Source organism: Chrysemys picta, chromosome 2, assembly GCF_011386835.1.
Source record: "Chrysemys picta bellii isolate R12L10 chromosome 2, ASM1138683v2, whole genome shotgun sequence".
Classification (NCBI taxonomy): domain Eukaryota; kingdom Metazoa; phylum Chordata; order Testudines; family Emydidae; genus Chrysemys; species Chrysemys picta.
Window position 1 is genome coordinate 3,185,882 of NC_088792.1, and position 20,929 is coordinate 3,206,810.

A 20,929-nucleotide genomic window follows, 5' to 3' on the forward strand; every position below is an offset into this window, starting at 1 on the left:
CCCCCACTGCAACTTGAGACCATTGCTCCTTGTTCTGTCATCTGCCACCACTGAGAAACAGCCGAGCTCCATCCTCTTTGGAACCCCCCCTCAGGTAGTTGAAAGCAGCTATCAAATCCCCCCTCAGTCTTCTCTTCTGGAGACTAAACAATCCCAGTTCCCTCAGCCTCTCCTCATAAGTCATGTGCTCCAAACCCCTAATCATTTTTGTTGCCCTCCGCTGGACTCTTTCCAATTTTTCCACATCCTCCCCACAAGTCTGGGGAGAAGACCCTGCTCTAGCTCCCTGCTAGAGGACAGGAGGTCTGTCTACCCACACCACGGTGCTCGCAGGCCTGCTGCACACCGTGAGATACCAGGATAGTGGCTGGTTGGCTCAGTGGTTATGGAGCTTGGAGCTCTCTCCCTCCCCTTCCTTCTGAGCCACCATTTCCACTCAGTAACTCCCCTCCCCTGTCCCTGAGCATGGGCTGAGGGGCTGTGCATGTGACATGGCCTCTCTCTTGCGCTCACGCCTTGCAGCCTCACCACTTCCTTCTTTATTGGAATCAGGGAGCCTGATCTCCAGGTAGATTCAGGCCTGAGTCTGCGTCTGGGTTGCTGCTGCTTCTCCACTTGTCTCCTGCCTCTCATTGGTTTATCTGGCTGCAGAGAGAAGATGAGAGCCGTCTCAGGGCTCGGCGGCAGTGGGCATTGCCTCAGAACCAGCGTCAGGACCTGCCCCGGGCAGGGCTGGGCCAGGCGGCTGGGGGCTGTGGCCTGTGGAGGGCAGAGAGGTCCCTGGGCAGTTCAGAGTTGTAGGACAGTGAGGCTGGGTGAGCTAAGCTGGAAACACGCCGTTCAGTCCCCGCGACGGGCAGCTGGGCTCTCTGCAGCCTGACCGGGGAAGGCCCCTCCCCGTGCTCCCGCTGACACTGCCTAGGAAGGGGCGGGCGGATCAAAGCACCCTGCAGAACGGTTAGTGCGCGGCAGCAGGGCCGTGCAGCCGGGCGGTGTGCGGCAGGCTAGTGCGCTGTGAATTCACACCCCGGCGTGTCACACGCCGAGTGGACAAGCTCTGAGTCACGGGGCAGATGCAGCTTCCCCTGGTGATGCAGCCACGCTGGGGTTGTGACAATCTATCGCGCTGTCGCCCTGCCATGGCTTCTATCCCTCGATGCTCTGCACATAGCACGGGCACCCATGGGAGAGCCCCCCTGACAGTCAGGACAGGCGAGCACAGAGAGAAGGACAAGGAGTGACACCCTAGAGAACCCTGCAGAAGGAGGGGGGCCCGGAGCACCCTGCGGGGGAGTAGAGGGGTGGGGATGAGCAGCACAGGTGGGAATGGGGGATTACAGTAAGGCCTTTCCACCTTAACTCTGACCTCGGGAGGCTGAACAGTGCGGCCCCCTTGTTCTCCATGTAAATTGTGTTTTGTATGGAAAGGCTGTAAGTACAACAACAATCCCAGCCCGCAAACACCCAACGTCTGCTGGGCCCTTCCTCGAGATGGTCTGGGAAGGGCTGGCTGGAGGGCGGGGCTGGGCAGTGGAGACTGGCCATCGCTGGCTGATTCTTCTGTCTTGCACCCCAGGTTCAGGCAGATTCCCCGGCTCAGACTCCTGCTCGGGGGCGGGGGGGGGGGGGGCAGGATGCAGTCTGGGCCGTTCCCAGGTAGATCCCTGTGTTTTATTCCACAATTGTTAATCTGCAGCTGTGGCTTCCCCTGCCCTGCTCTGCCTCCCCCAGCTCAGCCGCTGTCTCACTAACCCATCTCTGGTGCAGAACCTCTCGGGCCCCATTTCTCTGGGGCCTCCATTGTTCCCAGCTCACCTTGCTCAGAGGAGAATAGCACCCAGGACAGGGTTGGGAAGGTGGTGGCTTGCGTTTTCTGTCCTCCCTCCTGACTCGCAGCCGGTCCTGGGGGTGGAGAGAATTTGGCGGTTAGGGCCACGTCTCGGTGCCAGTCTGTATTTTGCACCAGCTCACTGCCCAGTCTCAGGGAACGCTCAGAGCAGGATCAGTGCCGTGGGGGCAGGGCTGGGGAGCATTCGCCGAGCTGGCTGGGTGCCCGAGGCTGGCATTGGCACAGCAGGGAGGTGGGAGAGCAGGAGGAAGAGCACAGGGTAACAGACGGTAGAAATGGAGAGCGTATCACCCGTCCCCCGGCACCAAGGCAGGGTTAGTCTCTGCCATGCTTTGTCCAGTCCCCTTTTAAATAGCAACCAGCCCCCCTCAGGGGCCGAGTGCGCAGTCTGCCAGCCCTCACCGCTCGGAGACCTTTCCTCCTTCTCCGCCAGCATCTACTTTTGCCCACTTTTCTCTCTTTACTCCAGGCTAGGCCCCTTGACCCACTCCATGGTTCCTGTCCCTGCCTGACGTTCTCCCCTTGAAATGGCCACACACTATTAGTCCCCCTTTGTGTCACCAAGACAAGCTAGCACCCCCATGGTGGGGGAGGGGGAAGGGCTCCGTGGCCTCCTGGGGGCCCGTCTAGCCCTACATTTCTATGTGTCTGTGACATTTTAGTCATTTTCATCATTCCCCATAACCCTGTCCCTGCAGCCCCTCAAGCCCTTCTCTGGCTTTTCACTGAATTCCTCCCGAGTTGGTGAGGTCCTTTTGGGCGTGAGGGACCCAGAACGGGACTCAGTCCCCCTGGGACACTCTCACCAGCGCTGCACTGACATCGCCTCGTCGCTGTATGACACAATGCATCGGTGGGCGCAACTCCAAGCCCACATCCTCTGTCGTGGCCATATGACAAGGCAGACCCATAGCCCACCTGCTCTGCACTACTCTCCTCCCAGGTCTCTTCGGCCACGGCTGTTTCTCCGGTCTTTCCCGCTGTGTTTTGGGTTGTTACACCCCCCATGTCTTCACTTCCACTTTTCCAAGCTGAATTCCACTGGCTTATTTCTTGCCCTGGTTTCGAATCTCTCTCAGCAACTTTCTGTCATTTCTCTCTCCTTGTTAGTGTTTGCGACACCTTCCAGTTTGGTGTCCCGTGGAGATGCTGTGAACAGACTGGTCACGCACCTCTCCAGGGCATCCCGCTGGCTCTTCAGTCGGACTGGACCTAACCCAGAACCCTGCAATGCCCACTGGACGCCTCTCCAGCCCTTAGTACCCCGCGCTATGTCGTTACCCTTGATTTATGGGCCTGCTCAACTGCTTTTCAGTCTATCAAATGCGTTACTAAAGCTCTGTGAGAATTCATTCCATGCGTTCCCTTCGTTCCCCAGCGATGAATTTGATCTAGCGCAGCAATCATCAGCCTACGTTGCTATGACGTCTTCAGAAACCCTGATGGCTCCACTGCCCCCTAGATACCTGCTGTAGGGTTTGCAAGATCTGGGCTATGCCTCAGTCATTAAACCGTTCCCAGCAGTACCCCTGCTTCGTGTGCCAGACCCCCCAGGGTCACACTTTCCCACCAGGGTGGCCACACCACCTCAGCACCTCCTGGAGGGGCCTTCTGGCTCCAGCAGCTCCTGTTTATCCCCCTGGCTCTCCACCGCCAGTCCGACCGAGAGCAGAGCCCTGAGCGAGGCTGTTCCTCCGCGGGGAGCAATGCCACCAGGGCACCTGCAGTGAGGTCAGGCAGCCTTCTGCAAACAAGGTTGTTTTTATTAGTTCCCTGGTGCACAGCTGAGGTCGGGGGGGGAAGGTAAATTCCAGCCAGAGTCCATGTGGGTGGGAGCCAGAGCCCCAAACCCGCCCTCTCCTCGGCACCCAGTTCTCTCTTCTTGGCCCTCTGTGCCTGCTCTCTTAAGACACAGCCCCCTGCCCGCTCTTCAGCCAGGGCCGTGCACCCCGCTTCCCCGCAGGGAGCTGGGGAGAGGTAACTCGCTCTAGGAGTTAACGTGGGTCATTGAGGCTTCCATTGTCTCTGAAGGGGTTTCCATTCCCCTCAGCTGAGTCCAGGCCAGCAAGCCCTAGAGGCCCTACATCTCAGACCTCTAGCCCTGATCTCCCATGGCCCAGGGAGAGCAGCAACTCCTTCCCCCGAGGACGCGACCATGCCAAGCGACTAGTCCCGAGTCACACCGATAGTTCATAAAAATGTTACAGCAAATTCCCACTCTGAGCTCCCTGCCTCGCTTTCCTCTCATTGGCTCTGCTGTGTGGAGACCCAGACAGCAGCTGAGGACGGATGTGCATTCGCAGAGCTGGGTGGGGAGACAGGGGGGTCACTCGCCAGCTGGCGTGTGGGCCCCGGCCTGGACTAGCAGGTGAGGGCTGAGGTATGTGAGCCGTGGGTAAAACCTGAGAGTGTAAAAAGCTGTTTGGGGCGCGAAAAAGGGGCTCCCCCAATCTCATTCCCCCCTCCCCCTCCCACCGCTGTCCGCCCTTCGCCAAGTGCCTGATGAAATGTTTGCCCATTGCACAAGCCCTGACCTGAGCAAGGGGGAGCTGGGATCTGCACAGTGCAAACCCTGCAGTCACACAAACATGTTTTCAGCAAGGCCCTCCCCAGCTCGACCAAGAGGGGGTGGGGAGGGGAAGGGGGCCCTTGGCCAGGCAGCGGGTGAAGCACGTGGCTACCCCTTGATCGGGATGTTCTGTTACACAGATGCTGTCAGCTCCATCCCCCCCTGCACACCAGCCCTGCTCCATCCCTCGAAGGCCTGACTCGGTGGGACCAGGCCAGCCAGGGACCAGCCTGCCCCACTGCCGTGCCCAATGTCCGTTCCCTCCCCGTCGGCCACAGTGTCACTGCCTGCTCCGACTCCCAGCAGCCCTGCGGGCGGTCGGCCCCCGCCCCAGTCTGCGCCTGCACTAGACATGCCGCAGCGACACAGCTGAATGGTAGACACTACAGCGACGGGAGGGGTCCTTCCATCACTGCTCTGAGAGCGGGAGCTGGGTCAATGCACCAATAGTGCTGCCTACCCAGGGGCTGTCCCCTTAACTCTGTCCCAAGGGGCAAGACATGTTTCACCGCCCTGAGCAATACCGTTAGGTCAACCTAACTTTGTGGTGTAGACTAGCCCTAAAACCTGCTGCCAAGGCATAGGCAGCTCGTCCCTTCCCCACAGGGCCGCCTGAACAGATAGGGACCATGTGGGTCAGTCCCAAGGCCCGTGGGCATTACAGTGGTTATTAGTTTAATCTGTGGTGCGTACGGCTGTGCCAGGCACTGCACAGAAGACTCCTAAGACACAGGCCCTGCCCCAAGGAGTGTCCCATCTATGCCAAGGGCTCCAAACGAGGCCAGAATCCGTACAGTTCTCCCTCCTTCAGGGCAGCTGGTCCGGTTTACACCAGTGGCGGATTTGGCCCATCCTCTCACGGACATCCCTTGTCAGCTGTGCGCTTTCTCAGATGGACTAGCCAGCAGCCTGTGACCCACACAAAGCTGTCCTCCAGCGACCGCCAGGGATCCGCAAACCACTGCCCGAGAACCACTGAGCCGGGGGGCGGTGGCCAAGTGAGGGTGTAACAGGGTGAGGGGTAGGGGGCAGGTCCGGGGGTACTCGGGTGACAGACAGGGCTCCTGCTGGGTCCCATGTTTCTCTTACAGAGCCGGGGGAGCATGTTCCCTCTTTGTAAGGGCTGCTCGGGGGCGTGACTCCAGCGAGGAGAAGGGCTTTGCGGCCAGGCTGTGGGAGGACACTGGAAGGCCGGGGAGAGCGAGGGGTGAAGGAAGGCTCTGGAGGACAGTGGCACTGGCTGACTGGACAGGACAGGGGCAATTCCAGCCGAGACGAGGCCAGAGACACAGGCAGGGCTGGGTGGGGAGCGCCCAGAGAAGCAGGACAAGGAGTTTGAGCTGCAGGGCGATGGGGGGACCAGGGAAGAGACTCTCAGGCAAGGGGGGAAGCTGCAGGAGAGTGAGGCTTTGGCAGCCACGTTTTGGGGGAGCAGGAGGGGGCAGGGGCAGTGCCTGCAGGTCTCCAAGAGGAGGTGCCTTATTCTTTTCTTTTGTAATTTAAGCAGTTGAGCTGCTCCAACCAAAGGCCTCCCGATGTCACCCCCTTCGTCCCTGCTTCTCCTCCCCAAGCTGACAGCAACTGCCCCATTCCTACTTTCACAGTCAGCCTTTTGCAGTGTGTTTCCTCGCCAGCCCAGCTCCCAGCTTGGGAGCGCAGCAGGAAAGCGATGGACACAACCAACAGACCCTAGAGGCTGTTGTCTGCAGTGCTGGGGGAGCCGTGTGGGTCCCAGGCTCTGAGAGAGACAAGGTAGGGGAGGGAATCGCTTTTATTGGACCAGCTTCTGTCGGTGAGAGAGAAGCTTTCGAGCCACCCAGAGTTGTTCTGCAGGTCCGCACCCAGAGCTCTGAGCGGCTCAAAGCTTCGCTCTCAGGGCAATAAGAGACATCACCTCCCCCACCTTGTCTCTCTGAAACCCTACAATAGAGAAGCAAATCACACAGTTAGTGACCAGGAAGGAGAAAGACACAGCTACACACACGCACGACAGCACCATACACACACATGCACACACACAAACTGCCAGTGGAATTATGGTGGGAGGTGACGGACGGCTTGATTGCCTTCCTGAGATGCTTCCAGTATTGCCCCTTGCCCCAGGCAGGACACTGGAGCAGCTGGATTAATTGTCTGAGCTGGTACAGCAAGCTCTGTGTTCCTGTATCAGAGGGGTAGCTCTGTGTTCCTGTATCAGAGGGGTAGGTAGCCCTGTGTTCCTGTATCAGAGGGGTAGCCCGCCCTGTGTTCCTGTATCAGAGGGGTAGCCCGCCCTGTGTTCCTGTATCAGAGGGGTAGCCCGCCCTGTGTTCCTGTATCAGAGGGGTAGCCCTGTGTTCCTGTATCAGAGGGGTAGGTAGCCGTGTGTTCCTGTATCAGAGGGGTAGGTAGCCGTGTGTTCCTGTATCAGAGGGGTAGGTAGCCGTGTGTTCCTGTATCAGAGGGGTAGCCCTGTGTTCCTGTATCAGAGGGGTAGGTAGCCCTGTGTTCCTGTATCAGAGGGGTAGGTAGCCCTGTGTTCCTGGCGTAGAGGCCTTGGTTCAGGAAGGTCCCGGTGCCGGTGAGAAGCTGGCGCCTGCGGGCTCCGGCCTGGGAGCACGGCTGCCCCTCGCTGACTCCACGATCCCGGCCGTGCCTCGCCGCGCACCCGCACCCAGAACCGCCGCTTCTTTTGAATAATGTCGAACCCGAAGCCTCTGCGGGTCGATGGGTGGGATTCCTGGTCCCCCTCTCCTTCCACGATCCCGGCCGTGTCTCGCCGCGCACCCGCACCCAGAACCGCTGCTTCTTTTGAATAATGTCGAACCCGAAGCCTCTGCGGGTCGATGGGTGGGGTCCCTGGTCCCCCTCTCCCACTGTCTGTCCCCCCGTCTCATTGCTCAGGCCTGTCCCTCCCCCACCACAGTACAAACCTCTCTCTCTCCTACCGCATCTTCCACCTCCGTCGAGTCCCCCGGGTCGGCCCTGGCCACCGCCACAAGGGTGAGCGCAGCCGCCAAACCCACCAGCAGCCAGAGCCTCATCCTGCAGCGGGCTCGGTCCTTGCAGACTGTCCTGCCGGAGGGCGATGCAATGTCACAACCCCGCACGGACCTTGACTGTTGGATCCCAGCTCCCAGGCAACCTGCCTAACGGCTTGGGCTCCTGCCTGTCGTTATATTTACCTTCCTGCTCCTGACTGGCCACTGACTCACCCAGCCGGCTCCCCGATAAGGGAGAGCCAGACCTGTGAGCGAGCCAGGCCAGAGCCGACCGAACCGCCCGTTTCGGGAGAGAGGGAAACAGAGTCAGCAGCTCCCCCGGGGCAGGGTGCGCGCAGGGAGCTAGCGAGGTGGGGAATGGGGCAGCCCTTCACTTCAGCAGGAGCCGTCCAGAGCGGAGCTCCGGTATATAGTCCAACCCCGCGGGGCCGAAGTCCTGAGGGCTGAAACCCTGAGACCCCCCTCCCCACAGCTGAATCCCGGAGCCCCAGCCCCACCACCCCACCACAAGGCAGAAGCCCTGAGTCCCCACCTCCTCAAGCCTAGCAGCTGAAGCCTGGAGCCCCCCAGCCCCACTGGGCCCTGGGATTTTTATAGTATTGGTGGGAGGGGGCTCTGGGAAATACTCTGTACAGTGGTCCTCAAACTTTTTTTTCCGCAGGCGACTTGAAAATTGCTGAGGGTCTCAGCAGACCACTTAATGATCTCTCCAAATATTGTTTGTACCATTAGCTAGCTATTATAAAGCGCTTTGGATAAAAGTGCTACATAAAAACATTTGTTTTTTGTTCTACACATAAAAGCACACAACTCATATTTTAAGATCAGTAGTCTTACCTTTCTAATGTGATGGATGTGCCCTCTCCCCTGCCACAGCAGCCCCCGAGCTGGGGCTGGGAAGGAGAGGGTGGTCTCTCCCTCTCTCCCCCACTGCAGCAGCCCCCGAGCTGGGGCTGGGAAGGAGGCCATCTCTCCCCGGCAACCACAACCCTGGAGCTGGGTAAAGTCACCTCTTTCTCTGGCTGCCGCAGCCCTGCACATCCCAAATTCCCCCCACCCGCTCTTCTCACCCCACTGCCCCCTCCCACCTACCTCCTATTCCCCCCGAAGGCCACCACCTCACCTTACAGGTGCATCTTCTCCAGAGTCCAGGCATCTAATTAGTGGAGCCACACCTGCATGCTCCACTAATTAGGTGGGTGGCCCTTCATTGTCCTGCGTGCACCTGAGAGGGAACTATCCGCAGACCACCTGAATGGAGCTCGCGGAGCACTGGCGGTTCACGGACCATGGGTCTGAGAACCTCTGCTCTAGGAGAATGTAATCCCTGGGAGTGGGGTTCAGCGAGGCCCACAGCTCTGGGTTCTGGAGAAGGGCATGTGCTGGCCACTGATCCTCAGCGAGTGGGCTGGGAGGACCGGTCTCCCCGGAAGCTGCGAAGGGAATGTGGGCAAGGGTGCAGGGGGGATGGGGAAAGCCCTGCGGCTTTGGAGTGAGGCCCGGCGGAGGCAGAAAGGGGGCGTGGGGGCTCCCCTCCCAGCAGAGTAGCCTTCATTTCCACAGGATCTTGCTGCAGGTGATGGTACAGTCTGGAGTTTGCCCTTGTCTCTACCGGACAGCGGGTAACTTGGCGTCTTCCCCACAGCCGGGCCCCAAGCGCTTTGCAAACGGATTGGCCTGTTATGGTCACACGCTGTCCTGCAGCATCTCCTGCTTCTCCTCTCAGAGGGCCGAGCCCTGGGGCACCAGGGCAGGGGCGGTGCAGCCTCGGTGGGAAGCAGGGCCTGCCTCTGTGTGGAGTCAGTGCTCCCTCGTCCCCCTGTGCTAACCCAGCCAGCAGCAGCCTCCGGCTGGGACTGCAGCGGGGCGGACGCCGGAGCCCCACATCCAGCCCAGAATACCGCTCAGCTCGGAACGGGCCCAGGTCTGCTCTGTGTCACGCCGAAGGCGATGGAGTTACCGCGGGCTGGGACGGGGGAGGAAGGCAGGGACTCCAGGAGGCAGGGTCGGAAAAGGAAGGCAAACAGGTGGCCCAGCAACAGAGGTTTGGCAAAGATGCTCAGTGAATGGCTGTAAACAGGAGGTGCTCTGAAGAGGCAAGCGCAGGTTCCTACTGGGAGGAAGGTCACGAGGAGGGCACAGAGTCGGGGCCAAATCAGAAAAGCGGGAGTGGGAGAAACCTGCACACCAGCACGTGGTCTCCTCTCCTTGGGCCCAGCAGTGTTAGCGGCACACGTCCCGTGGGTCTCTCCCCGAGGATCCGTAGCACCGGAGAGCGCGGGGTGCTTGCCAGAAGGGGAGCAGGCGCTGAGCAGAGCAGAGGGACAGCCCGTGTGGTGACACAAGTTCACCGGGTGTGTGTGGGGTGGGGGTGACTCATCTCACCCCCTCCGGGGAGTTGCTATGTGGTGCCGATTTACCACCGATTTACTCCCCATGGCTGCATCTTCTGGTGTGTGTGTCCCGGTTCCCAGTGTCAGTTTTTCCTGCCTCTCCTGAATCCCCTTTGGGGCCCCCCCACTGTGGGGCTGCAGGGCGAGTTATATAGTATCATACGGCCCAGTGACACAGGAGGAATTCCTAGGGGTTGCAGAGTTGGGGGGCTGAGCGTGAAGCCATCCTGCGCCTTGCGCACAAACTGAACCAGAGCAAAGAAAGCTGCCTTGCTCTTTGGAGCTGGGAAGACCCCTCTGCTGAGGATCTGAATTCAGGTGAGGGGTGGGGGGGCTGCTCCCCTCCCCCAGCTGCTGCTCACAGGGAAGAGAATAATGAAGATGGCTGTGACAGGCCCTAACTGTGAGCTGGGCATGAAAGGGCCAGTGCAAATCCCTGCCCTTCACGGATCAAACCCACCCCTTTGCTCAGAATCCCAAACTGCCCCATTGGTGGCAGGCCCGGCTCCAGCATTTCTGCCGCCCCCAGCAAAAAAAAAAAGCCGCGATCGGCGGTGGCAATTGGGAAAATAAAAAAAAAGCCGCGATCGGCGGCGGCAGTTCAGCGGCAGGTCCTTCGCTCCTAGAGGGAGTGAGGGACCTGCCGCCCCCGAATTGCCGCAGGTGCCGCCCCTCTCCCTTGGCCGCCCCAAGCACCTGCTTGTTAAGCTGGTGCCTGGAGCCGGCCCTGATTGGTGGGCAGCACAACGCCCGAGCCCCAGAGTGCCAGCATACAGGGAATGCATTTTCCATCTCTGAGGATAAGTCAGTTACATCAGATCCCAGCCCTTGGGTTTCTCCAAACAGGGACCAGTCCAGCACATGGTAGAAAGTGGGTCAAAAGACAACTTGCACAGTTGCCATTTGCGAGAAGATTAAAGCAAATGGCGACAGACCTCGATTAATGAGATTGCAAAAACTGTATTCCACTTGTCAGTGCCTCAATGCGATTGCCTCAATGGTTTGTATTTTTCTCACTCATCTGGGAAGCTGCTACAACCAATTTTCCCCTTGTGTTCTGATAATCCCTGACCCACAGCTCTTCCCTTCAGTCCAGCCAGGATAAACTATCCAGTCTGGAAACTGGGCGCCCTGTTGATGGGACAGAGGAGGACAAATTGCACTTACAGCCTGCTCTGTAGTCAGTTGTAAACTAGTTTCACACTGTCAAATATCAGGGGAGTAGCCGCGTTAGTCTGTATCTACAAAAACAACAAGGAGTCTGGTGGCACCTTAAGGACTGAGGGTATGTCTACACTACGAAATTAGGTCGAATTTGTAGAAGCCGGTTGTATAGATATCGGTTTTATACAGTCGATTGTGTGTGTCCCCACATAAAATGCTCTAAGTGCATGAAGTCGGCGGACCACGTCCAAAGTACCGAGGCTAGCGTCGACTTCCGGAGCGTTGCACTGTGGGTAGCTATCCCACAGTTCCCGCAGTCTCTGCCGCCCATTGGAATTCTGGGTTGAGATCCCAAGGCCTGATCATGCAAAACAGTGTCGCGGTGGGTTCTGGGTACATGTCGTGAGGCCCCTCCCCCTCCGTCAGAGCAACGGCAGACAATCGATTCGCGCCTTTTTACCTGGGTTACCTGTGCAGAGGACATACCACAGCAAGCATGGAGCCCGCTCGGCTCAGCTCACCGTCACCATATGTCCTCTGTGTGCCGGCAGACGTGGGACTGCATTGCTACACAGCAGCTGCTAATTGCCTTTTGGCAGGAGATGGTGTATTACAACTGGTATCTGTCATTGTTGTATTCTGGTTCAATCAGAGGCACCTGGGCAGACATGCTTTGTCTCCTGGAGACTGAGTTGTGCTGGCAGTCCCATTGAACCATCTTGACAATGATGGCTAGCAGTTGTAGTTCAGTATCTTCTGCCAAGCACCCAGAAGATGCCAATGGCTCTCAGTCAGGCTGCACTGTCTGCTGCCAGCTTAAGATGTAAAAAATAGATGGACCGGATTTGTTCTGTATTCATTTACTTCTCCCTCCCTCCATGAAATCAACGGCCTGCTAAACCCAGGGGTTTGAGTTCAATCTTTGGGGGGGCCATTCTGTGTGACAGTTGTTTGTGTTTCTCCCTGATGCACAGCCACCTTTCTTGATTTTAATTCCCTGTACCTGTACGCCATGTCGTCACTCGCCCCTCCCTTCCTCCGTCAGAATATCTCCAGAGATGGAGATTCCACAACCTCCCTAGGCAATTTATTCCAGTATTTAACCACCCTGGCAGTTAGGAACTTTTTCCTAATGTCCAACCTAGACCTCCCTTGCTGCAGTTTAAGCCCATTGCTTCTTGTTCTATCCTTAGAGGCTAAGGTGAACAAGTTTTCTCCCTCCTCCTTATGGGTATGTCTACACTACGAAATTAGGTCGAATTAATAGAAGCCGGTTTTATAGACATCGGTTGTATACAGCCGATTTTGTGTGTCCGCACATAAAATGCTCTAAGTGCTCTAGTCGGCGGACCATGTCCACAGTACCGAGGCTAGCATCGACTTCCGGAGCATTGCACTATGGGTAGCTATCCCACAGTTCCCGCAGTCTCCGCCGCCCATTGGAATTCTGGGTTGAGATCCCAATGCCCGAATGATGCAAAACAGTGTCGCGGGAGGTTCTGGGTACATGTCGTCAGGCCCCTCCCCCTCCGTCAGAGCAACGGCAGACAATAGATTCGCGCCTTTTTACCTGGGTTACCTGTGCAGACGACATACCACGGCAAGCATGGAGCCCGCTCAGCTCAGCTCAGCTCACCGTCACCATATGTCCTCTGGGTGCCGGCAGACGTGGGACTGCATTGCTACACAGCAGCAGCAGCTAATTGCCTTTTGGCTGTAGACGGTGCAGCATGACTGGTAGCCTTCATCGGCGATCTGGGTGCTGGTAGCTGTGGGGCTGGCAGCCGTAGGGCTGCATTGCACCAGCCCTTTGCCTTTTGGCAGTAGATGGTGTATTATGACCGGTAACTGTCCTATTACAAGTTGGATCATTGTACATTAGCAGAGTCTTCCCTGAGCAGCAGATCGTGCAATAGGCCTGAAGGCCATCGTCATCATACAGGAAAAATGTGGCTATCAGTCTTAGTACACTAACTGCCAAGCGCCCAGAAGAGGCCGAGGGCTATCAGTCACGCTGCACCGTCGTCTTAAGATGTAAAAAATAGATTTGTTCTGTATTCATTTGCTTCCCCCTCCCACCGTCAAATCAACGGCCTGCTAAACCCAGGGTTTTCAGTTTAATCTTTGGGGGGACCATTCTGTGTGACAGTTGTTTGTGTTTCTCCCTGATGCACAGCCACCGTTCTTGATTTTAATTCCCTGTACCTGTACGCCATGTCGTCACTCGGCCCTCCCGCCCTCCTTCCCCTGGGCCGTCAGATACTAGTTTCGCGCCTTTTTTCAGACCAGGCGCCATAGGTAGCACTGGGATCATGGAGCCCGCTCAGATCACCGCAGCAATTATGAGCACTATGAACACCACACGCATTGTCCTGGAGTATATGTAGAGCCAGGACATGCCAAGGCGAAACCCGGACCAGCCGAGGAGGCGACTGCAGCGCGGCGAAGAGAGTGATGAGGAAATTGACATGGACACAGACCTCTCACAAGGCACAGGCCCCAGCAATGTGGAAATCATGGTGTTACTGGGGCAGGTTCATGGCATGGAATGCCGATTCTGGGCCCGGGAAACAAGCACAGACTGGTGGGACCGCATCGTGCTGCAGGTGTGGGACGATTCCCAGTGGCTGCGAAACTTTCGCATGCGTAAGGGCACTTTCATGGAACTTTGTGACTTGCTTTCCCCTGCCCTGAGGCGCCAGAATACCAGGATGAGAGCAGCCCTCACAGTTGAGAAGCGAGTGGCGATAGCCCTGTGGAAGCTTGCAACGCCAGACAGCTACCGGTCAGTCGGGAATCAATTTGGAGTGGTCAAATCTACTGTGGGGGCTGCTGTGATCCAAGTTGCCAGGGCAATGAAAGACCTGGTGATATCAAGGGTAGTGACTCTGGGCAACGTGCAGGCAATAGTGGATGGTTTTCCTGAAATGGGATTCCCAAACTGTGGCGGGGCCATAGACGGAACCCATATCCCTATCTTGGCACCGGAGCACCAAGCCACCGAGTACATAAACCGCAAGGGATACTTTTCAATGCTGCTGCAAGCCCTGGTGGATCACAAGGGACGTTTCACCAACATCAACGTGGGATGGCCGGGAAAGGTACATGATGCTCGCGTCTTCAGGCACTCTGCTCTGTTTTGAAAGCTGGAGGAAGGGACTTTCTTCCCGGACCAGAAAGTAACCGTTGGGGATGTTGAAATGCCTATCGTGATCCTTGGGGACCCAGCCTACCCCTTAATGCCATGGCTCATGAAGCCGTACACAGGCAGCCTGGACAGGAGTCAGGACCTGTTCAACTATAGGCTGAGCAAGTGCCGAATGGTGGTGGAATGTGCATTTGGACGTTTAAAAGCACGCTGGCGCAGCTTACTGACTCGCTCGGACCTCAGTGAAAAGAATATCCCCATTGTTATTGCTGCTTGCTGTGTGCTCCACAATATCTGTGAGAGTAAGGGGAGACATTTATGGCGGGGTGGGAGGTTGAGGCAACTCGTCTGGCCGCTGATTACGCGCAGCCAGACACCAGGGCGGTTAGAGGAGCACAGCAGGGCACGGTGCGCATCAGAGAAGCTTTGAAAACGAGTTTTGTGACTGGCCAGGCTACTGTGTGAAACTTCTGTTTGTTTCTCCTTGATGAACCCTCCAAACCGCCCCCCGACCCGGTTCACTCTACTTCCCTGTAAACCAACCACCCCACCCCACCCTCCCCTCCCCACTTCGAGCACCGCTTGCAGAGGCAATAAAGTCATTGTTTTTTCACATTCATGCATTCTTTATTAGTTCCTCACAGAAGAAGGGGGATAATTGCCAAGGTAGCCTGGGATGGGTGGGGGAGGAGGGATGGAAAAGGACACACTGCATTTTAAAACTTTAAGTCTTATTGAAGGCCAGCCTTCTGATGCTTGGGCGATCATCTGGGGTGGAGTGACTGGGTGGACGGAGGCCCCCCACCGTGTTCTTGGGGGTCTGGGTGAGGAGGCTATGGAACTTGGGGAGGAGGGCTGTTGGTTAAACAGGGGCTGGAGCGGCGGTCTCTGCTCCTGCTGCCTTTCCTGCAGCTCAACCATACGCTCGAGCATATCAGTTTGATGCTCCAGCAGACGGAGCATTGACTCTTGCCGTCTGTCTGCAAGCTGACGCCACCTATCGTCTTCAGCCCGCCACTTGCTCTTTTCATCCCGCCATTCAGCCCGCCACCTCTCCTCTCGTTCATATTGTGCTTTTCTCATGTCTGACATTGACTGCCTCCACGCATTCTGCTGTGCTCTATCAGCGTGGGAGGACATCTGCAGCTCCGTGAACATATCGTCCCGCGTCCTACGTTTTCTCTTTCTAATGTTCACTAGCCTCTGCGAAGGAGAAACATTTGCAGCTGGTGGAGGAGAAGGGAGAGGTGGTTAAAAAAGACACATTTTAGAGAACAATGGGTACACTCTTTCATTACAAGGTCGCATATTTCGGCTTGCAGGCAGCCATGGTAGGCCACAGTGTTTTGGCTTTTTTAACCTTCTTAACATGCGGGAAAGGTTTCAAACAGCAGCACATTTCCCATATCAAGGATGAATTGGGTTGTCCATTTAAAATGGGTTTTCAATGTAAAAGGAGGGGCTGCGGTTTCCCGGTTAACATGCGGCACAACCCAAGTAAACCACCCCCCACACACACACACACGATTCTCTGGTATGATCACTTCACCCCTCCCCCCACCGCGTGGTTAACAGCGGGGAACATTTCTGTTCAGAAGAGCAGGAACGGGCGCCTCTGAATGTCCCCTTAATAAAATCACCCCATTTCAACCAGGTGACTGTGAATGATATCACTCTCCTGAGGATAACAAAGAGAGATAAGGAATGGATATTGTCTGCATGCCAGCAAACACCGGGACCATATGCTGCCATGCTTTGTTATGCAATGATTCCAGACTACGTGCTACTGGCCTGGAGTACATGAAGGAGAGCTTTCTGGAGATGTCCCTGGAGGATTTCCGCTCCATCCCCATACACGTTAACAGACTTTTCCAGTAGCTGTACTGGCCGCGATTGCCAGGGAAAATTAATCATTAAACACGCTTGCTTTTAAACCATGTGTAATGTTTACAAATATTTACAAAGTTACACTCACCAGAGGTCTCCTGTGTGCCCTGAGGGTCTTGGGTGAGTTCGGGGGTTACTGGTTCCAGGTCCACAAACATATCCTGGCTGTTGGGGAAACCGGTTTCTCCGCTTTCTTGCTGCTGTGAGCTACCTACAGTACCTCCATCCTCATCTTCCTCGTTCCCCGAACCGTCATCCCTGTGTGTTTCTCCATTGATGGAGTCAAAGCACACGGTTGGGGTAGTGGTGGCTGCACCCCCTAGAATGGCATGCAGCTCCGCATAGAAGTGGCAAGTTTGCGGCTCTGCCCCGGACCTTCCATTTGCTTCTCTGGCTTTGTGGTAGGCTTGCCGTAGCTCCTTAATTTTCACGCGGCACTGCTGTGTGTCCCTGTTATGGCCTCTGTCCTTCATGGCCTTGGAGACCTTTTCTAATACTTTGCCATTTCTTTTACTGCTACGGAGTTCAGCTAGCACTGATTCATCTCCCCATATGGCGAGCAGATCCCGTACCTCCCGTTCGGTCCATGCTGGAGCTCTTTTGCGATCCTGGGACTCCATCACGGTTACCTGTGCCGATGAGCTCTGCGTGGTCACCTGTGCTCTCCACGCTGAGCAAACAGGAAATGAAATTCAAACGTTCGCGGGTCTTTTCCTGTCTACCTGGTCAGTGCATGTGAGTTGAGAGTGTTGTCCAGAGCGGTCACAATGAAGCACTGTGGGATAGCTCCCGGAGGCCAATAACGTCGAATTCCGTCCACACTACCCCAATTCTGACCCGCAAAGGCCGGTTTTATCGCTAATCCCCTCGTCGGAGGTGGTGTAAAGAAACCAGTTTAAAGGACCCTTTAAGTCGAAAGAAAGGGCTTCGTCGTGTGAACGTGTCCAGGCTTAATTCGATTTAACGCTGCTAAAGTCGACCTAAACCCGTAGTGTAGACCAGGCCTCAGAAAAGATACAGACACTCCCCTGGGTTACGCAAACCTAACTTACGGAAATCTGGATTTACGGAAAAGTTCCGTAAGCTTTTTTTTTTGTGCGTAATTGTCGGAGATACGTTCCCGACTTATGCAAAATGTGTCTTACGCAAGGCGGTCCATTCCGGAACGTCTTGCGTAAGTCGGGGAGCTTATGTATATTGGAATTGGAAAAGATTCAGAAAAGGGCAACAAAAATGATGAGGGGTATGGAATGGCTTCCGTATGAGGAGAGATTAATAAGACTGGGACTTTTCAGCTTGGAAAGGAGATGAGTAAGGGGGGATATGACAGAGTCTATAAAATCATGACTGGTGTGAAGAAAGTAAATAAGGAAGTGTTCTTTACTCCTTCTCATAACACAAGAACTAGGGGCCACCAAATGAAGTTAATAGGCAGCACTGGCCACTGTTGAAAGCCAGGACTCTGGGCTAGATGGACCACTGGTCTTACCCACTATGGCCATTCTACTGTTCTTATATATAACCCAGATGTAGCTGCCCCTGCTGTAACCCACTAAACCCCACTCCCCTCCGAGAGCTGGGCTAGGGCATGTGCTGTGAGCAAACCCCTGGTTCAAAATTGGATGTGGGAGGGCAGGAGCCCCCCCTTCCTTTCCCTAAATGGTGCCCCTGCACTAGACCCCACTCCCCTCTCAGAGCTGGGCTAGAACCCAGGAGTCCTGACGGGGTCTCTCTCTCTGCAGAGTTAGTAACAAAGTAAGAATATACATTAAAATTTTAAATCTAATCGGTGTCCCTTCAGTGACTGGCCACAAGATGTCAGAACATGTTATATTAGAGCTGAGTGGGTCTAACAGTTATTTAAATGTTCTTTCTTTTATCTAGGAATTAGATACAGGGCTCCTGTCAGTTAATTGTTAAATTATCTGCCAGAAAACTAGACTTTTCAGGTGCCTCCTGCTACATAGCCCCTGGAATCACAGTTAAAGTTGCACCCCCTTCACCAAACTCTGAAATGGTGCCCCTGATTTTCTCCCTCCTCTCCCCTGAATTCACCAGAGGAAGCTTGGATTTCCCAGCTGGGAGCTGGCAAAGCAGCCGGCGTAATGAACACGCCGGGCTGAGCCAGGTCCTTCTCTCTCCTGGCCTGAGGGCCGTAGCAGAGACGGTGCCAGGATCTCAGGGGTGAGTGGAGAGGAGGAGCAGCGGGGCAGGAGGGAGCTGGGGCTGGATGGTGGCGGGTTGGGCTGGAGGCAGAGATGGGATGTCGGGTTGTCTCTATGGGGGAGCGACGGGCAGAGGAGACCCTGCAGCTCTACCCTCGGTGCACAGAGCCCCGTCACTGCAGGGCCCACCCACCGCCCCGGATCAGGCACCTTGGCAATAACAATAGGAGGATGCCAGCCTCCTTCATCAGCCCCAGCCCCGTTAACTGCCATCTGCTGTACGTGAACCTGCCCGCTTGGTGCTTGCTGGCCAGGCTATTTCTACCTCTCCTCCACTGGCTTGGGAGCGCTGCTCCCATCGGCACCCGGGCCAGGGAGGGGGTGAAAAGAAGAGGCACAAATAAAAGGTGCCCGCAGCACTTCGGCTCCGGCTGGGAGCACGGGGCGAGCTGGCCCTGCTGGGGACAGGCCTCTGAGCGCTCGACTGTGTGCCGTCAAAGGAGACGGAGGGGAGGGAATAACCTGCGCCAGGCGCGGGACAGGGGACCAAGGGGCGCTCCGATCCCCCATCCCTCGGTGCATTGCCAGCGCAGCCAAGCACCGCTGCCGTCCGTGTTCCCCACTCCTCGGCCCGCGGGACCCCACTTTTCTGTATGTGAAGGGAGAGGCCTGGTGCCACAGGCTGGCTGGCCCTTTAGGGAGAGTCTGGTCCAGTCTGACCTGTGACAGATCACCTCCCCCAGCTGATCCCGATTGGCTAGGGAGCAGGCGGCCCTGGTCAGTTACTAAACCCAGCTGGGAAGGGGTCCTGCAATGCCGACAAAGGGCGAGATTGCTCAGTTAGTGCGAGGAGCTGTGGAAGGCTCTGGGGACCGGCCCTGGAAGAGGGGAGGCTCCCGGAGGAAGCCCTGAGAGAGGAGCAGGAAGAACTGGGTGCTGAGCCCACAAGAGGCCAAGGCCCTTCCGTTGATGCTGCCCCTGGGACTGTTGTCTAAGTGTGTGTCCGGCGCAGAGAGAGACCAGTGTCTGGGAGAGTCTCCCCAGAGGAAAGGCAGGCCTGAGGCAGGGAGCGCTGGTGAGGGGTAACTAGCTAAACCCAAGTAGAAGGATGGGGCCCAGCCCAAGACTGGGATGGAGGCTCTTCTGTTGATTTTGTTATATTTGTTTGGGAATGTTGGTTTCCTGGGAGGGGTGGAACTTCAGATGAGGGGTAAGTCGTCACAGCATCAGACCACGTGGGAGGCAGCGGCCAACCATGGACTGAGGGAAACTGAGGCAGGGTGAGTAATGTCCCAGGGGGCACTGCAGTGGCTGACTCTGCCACAGCTGGCCTGTGCATGTGTCTGGGTCCCAGGATTTTTGCAGGGTGTTTTAAGGAGACACAAACTCCTTAAAACAGCTGGGGGGAGGGATAGCTCAGTGGTTTGAGCATTGGCCTGCTTAAACCCACGGTTATGAGTTTAATCCTTCAGGGGGCCACTTAGGGATCTGGGGCAAAATCACTACTTGGTCCTGCTAGTGAAGGCAGGGGCTGGACTTGATGACCTTTCCAGGAAATAGGAGATCTCCATTTATTTAAAAAAAAAAAGAGTAACTTCAATAGCAGTAGTAGGCCAGCCAGTTGAGGGGGACATGACACATGCTTCACCAGTGGATTGCATAGGCATCTCTACATGGCTGTCAAGTATCAGAGGGGTAGCCGTGTTAGTCTGAATCTGTAAAAGGTAACAGAGTGTCCTGTGGCACCTTTGAGACTAACAGAAGTATTGGGAGCATAAGCTTTCGTGGGTAAGAACCTCACTTCTTGCATCTGAAGAAGTGAGGTTCTTACCCACGAAAGCTTATGCTCCCAATACTTCTGTTAGTCTCAAAGGTGCCACAGGACCCTCTGTTGCCTTCTACATGGCTGAAATTTTTATTTTCCAGCTTGGATCTATTGATGTGGGAAACATTTTGGATTTTTTTCCCTTTACAGATGTGGTTCAAGGATGAACTAATCTAGAAGCACAGTGATGGAGCAGTCTGCCTAGACATTTAATAAAAGTATAACCCCAGTAAGAGTTGGAAGTTCAAACCAGAGACATTACCCGTTAAGCTACACAGTCCTTTGGTACAACTGACCCACATTTACCGGCTCGAAAACCACTAAAGGGAAGTGCTGAATGCAACAGAAACACATTGAGACAATTCCACTTTAAAAAATCCAAACCAAAGAGCAGGGCTACAAAGTAATTCCCCTGGGCCACGCTGAGACCCATGTCCCTGCACAAGCCCCTGCAAAGAAGCCAGCACTCACTGTGTGCTTTTGCTTCTGCAACACAAAGAGCTTCTTTAAACGTCTGCAATAAAGGGGAAGGGTCAGGTCTTGGCACAGCAGCTCTGAGCCAGGGGAGACCTAGGAATCTTCCACATGCCGCTCAAGCCCTAGGGGGTGGATTTCACCCAGCACAAGTAACGCAGCAGGGCACTGAGGGATGCAAGAGTCCAAAGGGAATAAATGTTCCTCTCGGGGCCTTCTTCCTGGGTCGGTCCTGGGGCCGGTTTTGTTTAATAGCTTTATTAATGATCTGGAGGATGGTGTGGACTGCACTCTCAGCAAGTTTGCAGATGACACTAAACTAGGAGGCGTGGTAGATACACTAGAGGGTAGGGATCGGATACAGAGGGACCTAGACAAATTAGAGGATTGGGCCAAAAAAAACCTGATGAGGTTCAACAAGGACAAGTGCAGAGTCCTGCACTTAGGACGGAAGAATCCCATGCACTGCTACAG

General features: G+C 55.8%; 1 protein-coding gene and 1 long non-coding RNA gene across 2 annotated transcripts; both read right to left on the minus strand.

Moving 5' to 3' along the window:
* Nucleotides 1-489: 489 nt before the first annotated feature.
* On the minus strand, nucleotides 490-7,720 carry LOC135981890 (uncharacterized). Its single transcript, XR_010599065.1, has 3 exons — nucleotides 7,331-7,720; nucleotides 1,816-1,902; nucleotides 490-645 (listed from the first exon to the last, which is right to left on the minus strand). It is a non-coding gene; the product is annotated as an uncharacterized LOC135981890 (long non-coding RNA).
* A 3,253-nt stretch (nucleotides 7,721-10,973) lies between these two features.
* LOC135981067 (uncharacterized) lies at nucleotides 10,974-19,897 on the minus strand. Its single transcript, XM_065582383.1, has 3 exons — nucleotides 16,080-19,897; nucleotides 14,747-15,330; nucleotides 10,974-11,033 (listed from the first exon to the last, which is right to left on the minus strand). Exons 1-3 carry the CDS (start codon nucleotides 16,609-16,611, stop codon nucleotides 10,974-10,976), a joined length of 1,176 nt encoding a protein of 391 aa, XP_065438455.1. The 5' UTR covers nucleotides 16,612-19,897.
* Between the last annotated feature and the right edge of the window lie 1,032 nt (nucleotides 19,898-20,929).